This window comes from Natrix helvetica (genome assembly GCF_964273705.1).
Source record: "Natrix helvetica genome assembly, chromosome: 10".
Classification (NCBI taxonomy): Eukaryota; Metazoa; Chordata; class Lepidosauria; order Squamata; family Natricidae; genus Natrix; species Natrix helvetica.
The window spans coordinates 14,204,596-14,220,504 of record NC_138561.1 but is presented as its reverse complement, the minus strand read 5'-3'; the positions used below and the strand labels follow the sequence as shown (position 1 = coordinate 14,220,504).

The following is a 15,909-nucleotide window of genomic DNA, read 5'->3' as shown; positions in this document are numbered from 1 at the left end:
CGTGAGCTAGTTCCTTGCAATCTGTTGTATATGCAGAAATAATGATCTAATATTAATTTTGGCAGGCCATAAATACTGTAGCTAATGTCTTATTTCTGGAAGGTGAAAATAACGGGGGAAGTACTGCCTCTGTGTATATAATCAATTAGGTCTGCTGCCAATACAGCCTTAATAGAAAATTGATTTTTTTTTTTTTTTTAAAAAGGATCAAGTATAAAAAAGGAGGGTTGAAGGCTACTTCCTTTCATAAGCTGCAGGAGATCTCCCGGTTGAAAAAACGCTTCTAATCATTAATTCTGTTTATTTAATTATCTCCTCTTTTATATCCAGAGCTGCGGGGAAGACCCTGACAGTTATTCTCCACAATTTCTCTTTAATCTCGGGCAGCATCCGTGACTCTTGGAGATTTGCTCTTTAAAAGTCCAATTAACCACGAATAAATCAGCAGAAGTCATCCCACTGTTATTCTGCATCTTTTGTCAGCATTTCGTAGGATAATATTGATTTTCAAGCGATGGAAAGACCAGCTTTGCTCACCAGGGTCTCTTTCATGTCATAAATATTCAGGGTTCCCTCTAGACAATTGCTCTAACCAAAAAGAAAAAAAAAACGAACACAAAGTCTGTGCCCTTTAAAATAAGTATTTTATTATTATAAAAAGCATCATTGGGAAACAAACAAAGCTGTAAATAGTACACAACTGTCAGCATTTATAAAATTACAGATTTATCCAACCAATCATAGGATAAATTAAAAACACTGCGGGGGGGGGGGGGAGAGAGAGAGAGAGTGCAAAATCTCCCTCAAATCACTCTCTTATTAATTGCCTTGGTTGTCTTGGGTAAGAGACTCCCTGAAATGTAACAATTCTGATGGAAATTTAATGACCTAGCTACATACATTCAAATGATCAAATAAGGCTATTGCTTCCAAATCGACCCATGATTTATTTTAGTTCTACATATTTTCAATTTCAAAGTATTCCTCTTTCGGTTACATTGCTCTACAGTTATATGTTTTTTCCCTTATATTACTTATACTTTTTAATTCTTTATTTCCTTAAAAACAAGAATTTCTTTTCAGTAAAAGACTAGATATTATATATTCTTATCTTTTTTGTCCGTATCATTATAAAAGTTCAGCTAAATCAAGGCTCAGTTCAGCCATTTCAGCCCCCAAATCTGAGTTGCTCAATTAAAAAGTGCAGAGTTATGTAAAGTCAATTCAAATAAGTTGTTCTTTGGTTTAAGCATCTAAATGTCGTACTGACAACACTATTCAACTCTGACTTCCATTAAATACTACATTTAATGGGGCTTCTCCTAGGAAAGATGTTCTCAGAATTGCAGATAGGTAAAACAGGCCCTCCGGAAACCCGAAGAGTGGCAGAGTTGGTGCTGAAAGCAGTATCTGTCCTGTCTATCAACTGGAAGCCTTATTGAGAGGGATCTGCCTTTTTGCAGCATCAAATCTGTACAGTGGTACCTTGGTACTCAACTGCTTTGAAACTCATTGAATTCGGTATTCAACGCATTTTGACACAGAAATTTGGTCATCCTTGTTTTGTACTCAACACACCGGCTAGAAATTGTCAGTGTTGGCAATCTTGTGACTCAGGACATTATTCTTTATAGGGGAAAAAATGCTACTCATTATTTTTGGTACTCATCGCGCTTCCCGGTACCAGAGTACCGAGGTACCACTGTCTCAGGGGTGGTATTCACTAACCATCCCTACTGGTTCACAAATGTGAGTGGCCGTGCATGCGCAAAGCACTTTGGGCTAACTAGAGTGCCTAAACGGGACATCATAGAGTTGGGCGGGTGGGTAGGGCCACTCCTGGTTTGGCAGAATAGCTCTGCACTGTATGTTCTTTGTAGTGGTCAAGGCAAGAAACCTGCTTTTTAGCATGAAAGATGCTTCCCAAGGCTTTGAAAGGTCCCTTATAATACAAATCCCAACCGTGAAGACCTCTCAACCCAACTGGTAAATCATACTTTGCTTCTAACTAGGTTCCCCTTTGCTCTTTTATGTTTGCTTCTTCCAATTCCATTTCGCCTAGCAGGAAGCAGAGATATCCACTTCCGTAATATTTAGTTGTCTTCTTCCTTCGGAGCGTGAGTGAGTGAGGACACCTCTACATCACAGTAGCTAAAGCCGTATCTGCCCAGCAGGACTTTCTGAGAAATGTCAGTTAACGGCGATTCGTAAGCAGCGTTGACCGAATTCTGCGGGTTCTTCTCCAGAGATTTATGCAAGAGTTCCTTCATCCTCCGGTTTTCTTTGGCGGTTGATTCCCAAATTATTTCAAGTTCACTTTCCATTTCTCTGAGAAGAAAGAAAAAAGAAAAAGGATGGGTTAAGTTTGCATGCTCCTTGCCCTCCATGTTTAAGCCGCCCTTTGGAGGTGAACGATCGATCAGATACATTAATTTTAGTATCTTGCCTGATGGTGAAGGAACACCGTGTATGCTGAACAAGAATGATTAAGGCTCTCTAAGCTAATGTTCAATAAAATGTTCTCATATCTTCATCCTCTTATCTGCAGCTAGTTCAGAAAACATCACAAAGAATTACCTTAACTTTCCTTTCTCTTATTAATGACTGCATGGATCAATGACTGAGCAAGAGTTCAGGATTCTCTGTACAGCCCATTTTTTAAATGACCCATTTTGCAGGTGTTAACACCTGTCTGAGATGCACCCAACTTAACTCGCGATGTCCAAATGCATTGAATTATGTGCGTTGCAGCTCAACAAATCTGGAGACCACCAATTTGAGATAAAGTGAGGTCTATTATCTCAAGAGTTCATGTATGCAAAGATAGAGATTTTTACCGTTAAAATTCTCGTTATAAATATGATTATCAAAATTCAGGGATGCAGTTACTTCCTTTTTTAGGAATATAAAAGAATCCCCAATTTCCCTTGCTGAGCAAGACAACTGTTAAGTGACCATTTACCACCATTATTTGCCCTCATTGTTAAGTGAATCATGGCAGTTGTTAAGTGAATCATGTGGTCATTAAGCAAATCTGGCTTCCCTCACTGACTTTACTTGTTGGAAGCTGGCTAGGAAGGTTACAGATGGTGATCACATGACCTTTGGGACAGTGCAAGTGTCCTAAGAACATGCCAGTTGCCAAATGCCAGAATTTTGATCGCAATAACCATGGGGATTCTGTAACGGTCGTTAAACGGATCATAAGTCAACGATATAACTTCAAACAGTGACTGTTAATGGTTGTAAGTCGAGGACTACCTGTAATTGAAAAAAGACAAGAAACATCACGGAAGAAAAAAAAACTTATAGGGCAGTGGAGAACAACATCTAGCTCCTAAGAGCCTCTTCTGCTCACTCATGATTAAATTATTTGTTTGAATTCAAACATTTTAAGATTTTTAAAATAGGAACCGCATCAAACTCCCCATAGCCTAGGAGAAAAAAAAAATCTCAAACAGGAGTTCTGCTGTTATGTGGTACACTCTTTCGAAGTAGGTTGAAAAATTGGCTGTATATGATTTGATCCCCGGATTTTATTTCTTTCACACTTCCTTGATGTTCAATCAGCCTTAATTAGATAGATTATATGACTGCTGATGAGAACAGATCTGCAATAATCTTCTACTCTTGAAATCTATCTCCGCACCAATAAATCTTTTAAGCAATTGTGCCTAGAGTCATCAAGAATCTTGGCCCTGTCTCAGCTTGTAAATGTTGCGCTGTCTCATCCTAATTCAATCTTCTCCCATGTAACGTTCGAAGACTGCATTGCGTGTGCTGTTCAGCATGGCCCTGGTTTTTGAATTTTAAGCTAGTTGTAAAGGGCTGAAAATATAATAATTATGTAAATTAATCATGTAACCTTTCCTGGGTGCAAAGGTTACATTTACGTGTGGAACAGAAGTTAGTTAGTTTACTTTATTGTCATTGCACATTGTAAAACAAAATTAAATGCCACATTATAATTATAAAAATAAAAACACAAACATCCTATATAATTGAAATTGAAACCCGATATTGTACTATACTGCCGAATTCACTATAGTTAGTGAATTTGGCGTTTTAGGGCAAGACAGTTACTTGTCTATGATAGGGTGCTTAGCTTATGTGCGCAAAAACTTTTCCCTCTTGAAGGCAATTCAGTCCAAATCTTTTGAGGGCTACAATTGTGTCCCTCACTGTGTTTCTAAAACTGCCTTTCGCCTGGAAGCAAGGTTTGCAATGTGAGTTGGATAGTCAAGACCACCGACTGGCTAAAATTGACTTACTTCCCGGAGGTCTTGGCTCCCTTGAGCCCATTAGAAATGTTCATTCAAGATGGAAGACTTTACAGACAAATGACCGTATGAAGTTGTCATTTATCCCCATCTGCTTTGCAGTTCTTGAGATTCCTCAAAGCTAATGAGATTGCAAGACAGCAAATAAGAAGTTATTGATTTGCCGTACAGACAGACAAATGAGAACATCTCTTTTTTTTCTTTAAGAATGGAAAACTTCAAAAGCAAGCCTGGTTAAATTTCTCCGTAGCTTTGAAGAAATAACACTGCTTCCATCTTAGCTGGTTTGCATTCTTTGGTCTTCAGCCTTGGATCTTCTCCTCACAGAGAGGAGAATCATTCAAGATCATCATTCAAGGTCAGTCAAAACCAGATGGCAACAGCAATAGCATCTAGACTTATATACCTCTTCCTGGTGCTTCACAGCAGTTTTTAAGTCAGAGGTCCCCAACCTTTTGGGCACCAGGGACCAATTCCATGGAGAGAGTTTCCCCCCCGCAGACCAGAGCAGGCGTGGTTTTGCATACTGCCCTTATCCTATGGATGGGGCATTGTTTGTTTGTGTGGTCCAGTTTCTGGCATGGTGTGGCCCAGTGTCGGTCCACAAACTACGGATTGGGGACCCCTGCTCTAAGTGGTTTACACAGTCAGCATATTGCCCCCCAACAATCTGGCTCCTCATTTTTCTGACCTCGGAAGGGTGGAAAGTTGAGTCAATCTTGAGCCAGTCAAGATCGAACTCCTGGCAGTGGGCAGAATTAGCCTGCAATATTGCATTCTAACCACCGTGCCATATCAATGGTGCAGTATGTGATCAATATGCTATTATACAGACAGCATACCAGTGTTGGTTTCCGGATCCCGTTCCAACTGGTACGGTTGGAACAAGCCCAGCGGCATCCACATGGACGCGCGTAGTACGTGCATGCGTCTTAGCGCCTCCGTGAGCCTCCGCGAAGCTCCAGATGCTCAGTGGAGCATTGCACAGGTGCTGTATGCACCATGTGTGCGCACAGAAGAGCTGAAGACTTAAAAGACCGGTAAGGAGCTCGGATGGGCAGGTGGGCTCTCTGGAGCACCGTACCGGAACAGTATCCAGTGCTCCAGGCAGGCTCCGGTATGCCCGTACTGGGGCATACCGCCTGCAACCCACCAGTGCAGCATACTGTTACGCTATCAATTTTATAATGATCCTGATTGCTTTCCTATATCTCCAATTCGAAGGAGGTTTAGACTAAATAAATTTTATCTCAAGGTACTCCAGGCACATTCTAACAACGGCTGTACTTTAAAAATGGTCAAATTCTGTTTTAGATCCTGTGTTATTAGGGAACAAATGAGGAATCCTGGTAATTTTTTTTAAAAAAAATATTATATTTTATTTTAAATTTTCTCACAAAAATAGAGTGCTATAAGAAGATTGTAAAATCTTTCAGCTGTCTAACTGCCCACAAATTGATTAAGGGCTTTGGTTTCTGGGTCACAGACTGTAAAGAATTATCTGTAAACAAATAGAAAGAAAAATCTTTTAATATAATTTTAAAAGTTTAAAAATTTCATATTGTTCTAGCAATAATCTGATTGTACAATAAAAATAAGAATATCGAATTGAGCTGCCTTACAGATGAAGCATTTTAGCTAATCTCCCAATGGTGTATTAATCTCTACATGCTGCTCTTCAAAAATATACCAGGTTTCCCCCAAAATAAGACTGGGTCTTATATTAATTTTTGCTCCAAAAGTTGCATTAGGGTTTATTTTCTGGTTGGCCCTTATTTTGGGGGAAATATGGCACTAAGTACATCCATCTGGCTGACAAGCTTAACTGGGGCTTATTTAGTGGCTAGGGCTTACATTACGAGCATCCTGGAAAATCATGCTGGGGTTATTTTCCAGTTGGGTCTTATTTTCAAAGAAACAGGGTAATCCTTTGCTACATATTATATGCCTTCATCAGTAATAAGTAGTTAAGTAAGTTGCTTCAGTACCCCAAGGCAACATTTTCAAGCACAACTGTCAAAAGACGTTGCCAATCTTGATGCCCTGATTTACAAGCTCAATTCCATTTTTTAGCCCGTGTAACTTCAACGGCTAACATTCTCCAAAGAAGGTTTGATATGAACCCAAGGAAACCAAGCAAAAGTCTTCTTGCAAAGGGGAAAGTGAGCCCTTAGAATGGTACAGCCAGCTTTATCGCTTGTTCTGTTGACTCTTCATTTATGCAACTCTTAATGGTTTTAAGAGGGTTACGCAATCACACACGCATCCCTCTTTCTATAGACATACAATTACGTATTCTAGAGGAGTTGGAGGACGAGTAGGAGGCGGAGGAGAAGAAGAAAGAGTTAAGGCTGTCTGTTCCCTGACATTAGTTTTAATGTGTTGCTGAAATTTCTATCTGTTGGGAACCATTTCCCAGACAACAAATGTTGTCCTTAAGTAAGCTGGTGGGAACAAATCAACAGCAACATTAGAAATTAGCCCAGCACTCCTGATTTTCGTTGCCAAGCTACAGATGTTTAAGAACAACCCCACCACCAATCAATAATTCCCTCTTTCGGCTATTCTTCGAACAAGGGCAGTAGTGGTGGTGGAAGGCTTTCACAGATCAAAAGCCACATCAAAAGCTGACCTGAGATTCGAGAAATCGAGTTTTTTTTTGCATGATAAGCTGTAGCATAAAAGAAAACATTTCCTCCTTAAAGCAATTTCAGATTTCAGAAGAACTGCAAGCAGACCTCAACCCAACACTGAAGGAATCTGGCTTCAGCATCAGTAAAGTCTTTTGACCAGGTTGTTCTACATCCTTTTTTTATATTACATTAAAAAAAAAACACCATAGTCATCATAGTTAGATGTTTAACCAGACCATTAACAGAATGGTTAATTCATTGTAATCAATTTTACCAGGTGACATCAGAGGGAGAGAAGGCGAGAAGATGGCTAGTCCATCAACTCTGCCCTTCCTCTCCCCAATTGGTCATTATTGAATACTGTTAACTTTAAGAGTCAGCGTCTGGGTTTTGCCTTCTCCTCTTCTTTCAACATCTTTGTTTAAAAACTTTTAAACTATGTGTTATAGGCCTGGAGGCAGGACCTGTTTTGATTTTAATGATGAGAGGTACCTTATTCTTGTAGAATTTTGGCTGCAGAGCACAAAAAAAGTTAATAAAGATAATGCTAATTATTCTTCTGTCTCATGCACTCTGTTCAATACAACTGGCCTAAAATTAGGCATTCCAAACATTTAAAATGAGGCATAGACTAAAGCACTGGCCAGCATCTTCCTTGGACAATCATCTTCATGCTCTGCAATGTAAAACACCCAAAATGTTGCTCTTTTTAAAAAGGGTGGATTGTTAAATGGCATGCCCAATACATCATGCCTTGTGGCACAGGTGGTTCCACTCACAGGGTGCCCACTTTGTAAAGAAGTCAGCAGTGGACTGATCATGCAATGTATCCTGGTTATATAGACACAGATGGCACACAGCTTGAACTGTTACTTCCCTTATTTTACCAACCAATGGTTAGAGATGATCTGCAAAGAAAACTGTTCCATTATCCATCTCCTGTGTTGGCTAAAAATGATCACAGTCATCAAAACATTATCTGAGACAAGTGAGGTACTAATACCACTCTATAAAGCCCTAGTAAAACCACACCCAAAGTACTGCATCCAGTTTTGGTCACCACACTATAAAAAGATGTTGAGACTCTAGAAAAAGTGCAGAGAAGAGCAACCAGGATGATTAGAGGACTGGAGATTAAAACATATGAAGAACGGTTACAGGAATTGGGCATGGCTAGTCTAGTGAAGAGAAGGACCAGGGAAGACATGATAGCAGTCTTCCAATATTTGAGGGGCTGCCACAGAGAGGAAGGGATCAAGCTATTTTCCAAAGCACCTGAAGGCCAGACAAGGAAGAATGGATGGAAACTGAACAAGGAGAGTTTCAACTTGGAAATAAGGAGGAACTTTCTGACAGAACAGGAAAATGGTCCCCATTCAGGAAATATTTTGCTAACCAACCTCTCGGGTTGGTTTCTAAGAGAACTGACCACCTGGGACGGATCAGTCCCTCGCTGGGAAAAAAAATCCCTGTGAAATCAGCCAGCATCTGACCATGGATTCACTCTGGAGAGAAGGACTGGAAAGGAGTTCAAAAGTTAATCGCTCCTGTCCGCCTTGCGCCTCTTCAGGAAGACACGACAAGCAGCCGGCAGGATTTGTTAAGCTGGCTTGTCACCCTTGCAAATCAATTACTTCCTTCAAGGTTTTGAAGGCTGAGGGGGGGGGGGAGAGGGGAGAGGGAGGAGATGGTGTTTTCAATCCAGCAGAGAAGAGAAAGAAGAGCGAATGCAGACAGAGTACACCAGATGGGGCTCTCACAGTAAGTTCTGCATTCTCTCTCCCCCCCGCACCCCGCTCTTTTAACCAATTGGATGTGATTTGTTTATGGAAGGAGCCTGGGAGTAACTTACCTCTTCTGCTGCAGAGCTTCATCGAGGGATTCCTGCTTCTCTTGCAGCAGCCGCTGGAGGTGTTTCATTTCTCGCTGGTACTGAGCGGTCCTCCCTGCAAATTCCTTCTCTTGCTCTGTCACTTTGAGGTTGATGTCCCCGAGCTTGCCTGCCGCCGTCTTTTTATACACCTGTGAGAGTTGGAACAGAACCCAGTTCAAAGCACGGCTCTCAGGGGCAGAAGATGGATCGTAACCAAGGGGGGAAGACGGTTCTTTCTCTCGGTTGCTTCATCCTGAGTCATGGGATGCCCGGTTCGGAGAACAAATCGGGTAGGTGGGAATCAAAGAAAGGCGATCAGGTCATCTTTCTTCGAGCATGTTTACCAACACACAGCTTGCCAACGAAGGCGACAAAGATGTCACTGCCTTGGCAAGACGGTGTTGTTTCATCCTAGGTTTTTCTCCTCCTAGAAAGGCAGTTCTCAAATAGCTTCAAAGCCAAATGTTGGTTTGACTAGACATGATGAACAGCTAGACTTTAAACACACCTGCTTCTCTACAAGGTCAACAGTCAAGTTTTAATCATCGCTCTCCAGGTAATTATGAAAGAGACGTGACCCTACCTGATGGGTTATTTGTCCTTTAATCTGAGCACAAGAAAGGGAAAAAAAGAAACAACCTTAGCTTTGCAAATTGATGCTTCTGTTACTGTGATGGTTATGTATTTGTTTTCTTTCTAGAATACCGGAAAGTAACTCCCTTTTCCTTTCTCTCGCGCTTCATATGCCTTCTTTTTAAAAGCCTGATGTTGTGCAAATGGAGCTTTTAAAGCTATTTTGGGACAAATATGGCATTAGGCTCTGAATAATCAAAATTAATCAGAATGCCTCATTAGACAAGCACTGCTGTCATCGGGTCTGAAAGGAAAGAGATGTTTCTTAGAACAAGTATTTTCCTGCCAACAAACGCAGACCGATTGGGTTAACAGCTACTCTGATGGTGAAGGCTATATTCCTGCTTCAAGTCTGTAGTTGGAGAGCCAGCTCTTTGCAGTGATTTTCATGAATAAAACAAAAAGGAAGCAACATCGAATTATGCAGCCTGTAAAATTTCACATAGGAGTCGATACACAAATGCTGAAGCAGATTTCAATAGCATTTGGATGTGTTGCTCATTTCACCTCTCGACTCTTGAAACTTTCACAGGAATCTAGCACTCAGAATATGAAGATCTTGCTTATTATAAAGAGCGTGAGTGTAGTTGTCATTTAGAGTTTGGGGGATGTTTGAATTTCATGGGGAGACGGTTGCATATAACACATTTAATTCCAGACATTCCTTGGTTCCCATTGCCAAAACAAGTTAGCCAAGACAGGACCAGATGGAATAGTTTGATTCGGGACATTTTCTACGTTTGAACCTGATGCCAGTAAGCATTTGAAATTGTGATTAGATCATACTGGCCTATGTACTTTGAGTCAGCCCATAGATCCAGCCTTAGAAGCTTTTCTATTTTTTTAATTTTATTCTGTAGCTGGTTATGATAGACATTGTTTTACTTTTGTTGTTTAAACGGGATAAAAACTTAGCTTCTATGAAACTTTAGTCAGACTGGAGCCTAGATCACACCTGATTCCATACGAAAGGCTCGTAGGAGAGTAAAACAGCTGATCCAGGAATAGCTTGATGCATAGAGGTGCAATTGCTCAAATGGACCTCCCGAATGCTCGTGGTGTCTATGAGGACATTTTAGCAGTTTAAAGAGGTAAATGAGGAAGCTTCCTTACTTTTCTTTTTTTCTTTCACTGGATATTAATCCAATTAAAAATAATACTTATTCTGTAAGCATTATTTTAAATCCATGTAGGACGTCAACCTTTTATCGAATGCAGATACTATACATTGTCATCCAAATAATCGGGAAAGGAGGAGAAGACAATGTACAGTTCTCGGGAACGTTTCCGAGATACAAGCTAAAATGGAAAGTCAAACATTTGCCATCTGTAAGATTCATCAGCTCATCTTGGGCTCATCTCTTTCACTCACTTCATGTAAGGATACATCTGAGGAAGTCCCACAGTGCTTTCAGCACTTTTGTGGGCGGGTGGGGGGGATTTCACAGAATATTACTCTAGTTCAGCATTTTCAACCTTGAGGACTTTAAGCTGTGTGTACTTCAAGTACCAGAACTAAAGTTAGTCTTCAATTCCCATTTCCAGCTATTATCTGAAATCCTGGAAAACTCCTGCCATTACAGCAGATTAAATAATACAACTGGGAAAGCACCAATATCGTGGCAGCAATACGATACTGTAGCTTTCCACGTGCCCAAATATTTTGGCTTAGGAAACAACAGGGAGCAAGATTACTTTTGCATCAACTTTTGAGTTAATCAATTATAGCTGTGCTTTGAAAGAAATGACCCTAGAAGATAATTTGAGCAAAAGTTGCAAATATTACTCAGTCAAGAAAAGGTTGAATATGTTCCATAATTAGTTGTTGGAAAAACAGCTTCCAGGAGATTATAAAACGCATGAGGTAAAAAAAAATTATATGAAATTAAATGTAACACATTCGTAATGAGAAATGTGAACGGATTTAATGAATTTTAACCTATCCTTTTTTTTCCAGTAAACAAATAAATGCAACGACAGAAATATTACACCCTTACAAAAAAGGCCTGATTAAAAAAAAGTAGGGAAAACTCACTGCTCTTCTCTCTCTCTCTCTCTTTTTTTTTTTTTTGACAGCGTGCCTAACGGGAAGATGAATTATCCGCAAACCGACCGGGAAGAGAAAGTGCTGAACGAGGAGCTGGAGTGCAAAATCTGCTATCAGAAATTCAACCTCCAGAGTCGCAAGCCCAAACTCCTGGACTGCCTCCACCGAGTGTGTGCAAAATGCCTGACTAAAATCCTTCAGGTGGGCAGCGGCTCGCTTCACATCAGCTGCCCTTTCTGCCGGCACGAAACGGAGCTGCCGGAAGAAGAGATAGATGGGCTCCCGGATGACTTGAATATCTTGTCCAGCCTGGTAACCAAAGACAAGTCGACATGGAATTCAGAGTGCAAGGAAGTTCTCCTGACCCCAAAGACCTTGGCTTCATCAAGTCCTTCGCGGGGCTCCTCAAACTGCCTGGTGATCACCATCATGGAAGTACAGAGAGATTCCCCCCGGACTCCCAGCCAAAACACCCTCTCGGATTATTACACCGATCACAGCCTGGACTCCGAATCTGTCAACTCCACCAACCAGTTAGACCAGGACGTTTTCTCCAAGCTCTGCAACCATGTCCCCAGAATACTAGTCTGGCTGCTTGGCTTTTTCTACTTCGGTTCTTTGCCCCTTGGTATCTATTTATTAGTGATTCAGAAAGTCACTCTGGGAATTGTCTGTGTCAGTCTCGTGCCATCCAGTCTCACGGTGTGTCTTGTGTACGGTTTCTGTCAGTGCCTCTGCCAGGGAATGTGCGATTGTTCTTCTAGGAGTTGATGCCAAACATAGGAGGATATTGAGACAGCGCAAAGTCTGCACGATGTTTTTTTTTTTAAATGTGATTGTAAGTTTTTTTTAAAAAAAGGACATCGGTCTATGAACTGGTGTTTTCAGCATTCCATTCTTCTGACTACAGTAATGAATAAAGATGATCTTTCTAGAAAAGATAAAATCTTTCTGTGGCAGAAGTCTGACATCTTGAAAAAGCAATATTGTCTTATTGGATTGAAGCTGCTCAAAGCACTGGCTGACGAGGAGGAGGAGAAATTGAGCCGACGTCTCTGAATGCAGCCTTTTGATATATTTTGAAAGCTGCCTCTTACTCAATCACAAGTTGGACCAGAAGCTAGTGAGAAGAATGTTTTTTTCCCGGAGAAAGCAGCCTGAAGTTATTTTCCTTACTCCCTAGACTGTTACGTCAAAGGAGGAGGGGGGGGGGGTTAAAAGAGAAAAATTGCTTTGTTAAACTAGGGCCATGCTTAATTTGATTCACAGCTTTCTTGAAGAAAGCAGCTACAAATTTATCTCTTGCTCTGCTCAGAAGGCAGGAGAGATCAATGACTGCAATTTTTGAACTCTTCACACACTGTCAAATTGGACGACACTTTAGCCAATGTTTAATTTTTTTTAAAAAAAAATATAGCTCTAGATGTGCTACAGTCTGAAAAATAAACTAGACCAATTTCTGGCAATATAGACTTCTCTGATAAAGTTTTAAATATCACTTGTGTATCGACGCATAGTGTTGCTAAATTAAAACAAGCAGTTTTTATGTATGCGGCTATGTATCCATACATTGTATAGGATTATGAAGCCGCTATGCTAAAAAAAGGGTAAGAGGTTTTGTTTTATTGTATGCGCTATCGTGTTCTGCAATAGACAATTCTATCGGTTTAAAAAGGAGCACGCCACAATGTTTTTGGCTAGAGCATACTCATTTTTGAACCTCGCTGCTTTGCAAGGGGAGAAGAAGGATTACGGTACTTCTCAAAATCACGCCAGAATTCACAACACGATTGTCTTAGTTTCCAATCCTGTTTAAAAGTCAGCAGCGACCTTTTGTAATTTGATTCGAATAAAAATAAGAGCTATTCCAAGCAGCTGGCACATTTCAGCACTTTGGCGTGTTGCAAAAACCTCTAGGTAGCGAAATTAGGTGCTGAAGCTAATTCAACAGTCAGAAGCTGCATCCCTCTAAACCACAAATATTTAAAAGGATACGCTTACCTTGACCTTCTCTTCTAATTTCCCTAGACGTACATTTCCTTCTATTATTTTGTTGAGAACGCCATGCTTCTCTTTCTCCAAACAACTGGCCTAGGGAAATTGGAAAAGCCATTTGTGAGTTCTCAAAAGATTTTCCTCTTGAGTGGGGAAAGTTTATTCTAATAAATGTTAAGTTCCCAGGTCAGTTCAGAGCCTACGGAAAAGAACCTACTTGAAATCACAATCCTTTAACCAGTGTTATCTAGCTGACAAAAGCTCCCTAGGATATTATCCAGAGGTCCTTCATAAAACCAGTTTCCTAGATCATTTTAGACAATATATATTTCTTTATTTATATCCTGCCTTTTGTCAATTTTAGGAGTTGACACCCTTATTATTTTTTTACAAATAACTCAAGGTGGTCAACACAAAGCTTCCTCTTCCCATTTTCCCTGCAACAACCCTGAGAGGTGAGTTGGGCTGAGAAAGAGAGTGACTGGCCCAAGGTTACCCAGGGTTTTGCTCCTTAAATAAATTAAATGTATCTTTGATTTGTTTGATTAAAGGTGAAGGTTCCCCTCGCATATATGTGCTAGTCGTTCCCGTCTCTAGGGGACAGTGCTCATATCTGTTTCAAAGCCCAAGAACCAAAGACGTCTCCGTGGTCATGTGGCCAGCAAGACTAAATGATGAAGGCACACAGAATGTTGTTCCCTTCCCACCAAAGTGGTTCCTATTTTTCTACTTGCATTTTTTACGTGCTTTCGAACTGCTAGGTTGGCAGAAGCTGGGACAAGTAATGGGAGCTCACTCCATTATGCGGCGCTAGGGATTTGAATTGCCGAACTGTCGATCTTTCTGATCAACAAACTCAGTGTCTTAGCCACTGAGCCACCCCGTCCCTCATTTGATTACCAGGTTTAAAAGCTGATCACGTTCTTGAGTTATATTTTCTGCCAAGCTGATCATATTCACTAGATACTGGTGGGCAGCCATCTCTTTTTCCATTGTTTCTTCCAAGTGCTGCTTCAGAAGACCGATCTTCTTCTCCGATCGCCTGGGTGGTTTTGACAAAAGGCAGAAAATCTCTTAGGGAGCAATTCCATTTTATTTTAATTCAATATCGGGACTCGAGACTCCCAAAGAAATTGCAGGAAATTATACTTGGGTTAGCACCTCAACAAAAAGATTCAAAGAATAGGTTATCAAATGTCCACTGAAACAGGGGTACTTTTCTTTTTACAGGATTTAATATAACTAAAGACATTGTGTAGGTTTTTATAAACGAATTACCAGAAACAAATTACCGGTATCTACCCGGTTGAAATAATACTGCCCTTATCATTCTTTGGTATTAATAAAAGTACCAGTAGTAGACTTTGGGAAAAGACTGTAAGGAAAATGCCAAACCTACTACAGGTAGTTCTCCATTTATGATCACAATTGAGCCCAAAATTTCTGTTGCTAAGTGAGACAGTTAAGTGAGTTGTCCCCATTTTACGACCTTTCTTGCCATAGCTGTTAGGCAAATCATCACAGTTGTTAAGTTAGTAACACAACTGTAAATTGAATCTGTCTCCCCCATTGACTTTGTTTGTCAGAAGGTCTCAAAAAGTGACCGCGGGACACTGCAGCTGTCATAAATATGAGTCAGTTGCCCAGCCTCCAAATTTGGATCATATGACTTCGGAGGTGCTGCAGCGGTCCTAAGTGTGAAAAACGATTGTAAGTCCCTTTTTTTCAGTGTCGCCATAGCTTCAAATGGTCACTAAATGAACATTTGTTAAGTCGAGGATGACCTGCGCAAAGGAAGAAAAGTAGTGGACCAAGGGGACAATGACAGAGAAAGACGACAACATTTTAAAACATTTTTTCTCACTTGTGATGACTATACAGATGACCCTAATTTAAAACAAATACCGTATTTTTCAGAGTATAAGACCACCTTCCCCCCCCTAAAAGAGGGTGAAAATGTGGGTGCGTCTTATACACTGAATGTAGCCCCACCCAGCCACCGGCCCCGACCCTTTGGCCTCTGCCTCTCAGCAATTTACCTCTCTGCAGCAAACGGGGGGCTTGAGGAGGCTTCAATAAACTATAGCAATCCCTGCAGCCTGTAACAGCTGATGATCCGGAGAAATTGAAAATGAAACTTGTTGTTTGCTCCACCTGGCAAATTATTGGGAGGCAGATTTTTTTTTCTTGTTCTAATCAGGCTGTTTGCTGCTAGGAGGTAAGTCAACAACTATAAATGCCTATAGAATGTTCAAATTCTTAGACTTATTTTTTAAAGACTGCTTTATTATTATTCTAGACAACTTAATAAAATGAAGAAACTTGTTAAAATAAATGCTTGATCTGAAGAGGCCCAGTGCTATTGTTTTAAAAAGTGTTATTCTTTTAAATAGCAGAGAATAACTAAACTTCCAGAAAGCACATCAATTTTAACAGCATCTGTACAAG

General features: G+C 40.5%; 2 protein-coding genes across 5 annotated transcripts in view; one reads left to right on the top strand and one right to left on the bottom strand.

The window, feature by feature from the left end:
* Positions 1-625: 625 nt before the first annotated feature.
* The window catches only part of CEP89 (centrosomal protein 89), a 30,233-nt gene continuing 14,949 nt past the window's right edge, over positions 626-15,909 (bottom strand). The window contains exons 16-19 of the mRNA XM_081963106.1: positions 14,362-14,503; positions 13,468-13,557; positions 8,766-8,935; positions 626-2,328 (exon numbers count right to left, since the gene is read on the bottom strand). Coding sequence (XP_081819232.1) covers positions 2,094-2,328; positions 8,766-8,935; positions 13,468-13,557; positions 14,362-14,503 — 637 coding nt within the window. The 3' untranslated portion in view covers positions 626-2,093. The remainder of the gene's footprint in view (positions 2,329-8,765; positions 8,936-13,467; positions 13,558-14,361; positions 14,504-15,909) is intronic.
* Positions 8,946-12,289, top strand: LOC309397132 (E3 ubiquitin-protein ligase RNF182-like). 4 transcript variants are annotated; one of them, XM_081962885.1, is made up of 3 exons: positions 8,960-9,076; positions 10,613-10,796; positions 11,496-12,289. In XM_081962885.1, exon 3 carries the CDS (start codon positions 11,512-11,514, stop codon positions 12,235-12,237), a length of 726 nt encoding a protein of 241 aa, XP_081819011.1. In that variant the 5' UTR covers positions 8,960-9,076; positions 10,613-10,796; positions 11,496-11,511; the 3' UTR covers positions 12,238-12,289. The 4 variants fall into 4 exon arrangements, with proteins under 4 accessions (XP_081819012.1, XP_081819013.1, XP_081819011.1 ...); XM_081962884.1 differs by lacking the exon at positions 8,960-9,076 and adding an exon at positions 9,351-10,510; XM_081962886.1 differs by lacking the exon at positions 10,613-10,796 and having other exon boundaries at positions 8,946-9,342.

Excerpts from the sequence above, each read along its gene's own strand:
- LOC309397132 (XM_081962886.1), top strand. The coding sequence starts at position 11,512 with ATGAATTATCCGCAAACCGACCGGGAAGAGAAAGTGCTGAACGAGGAG.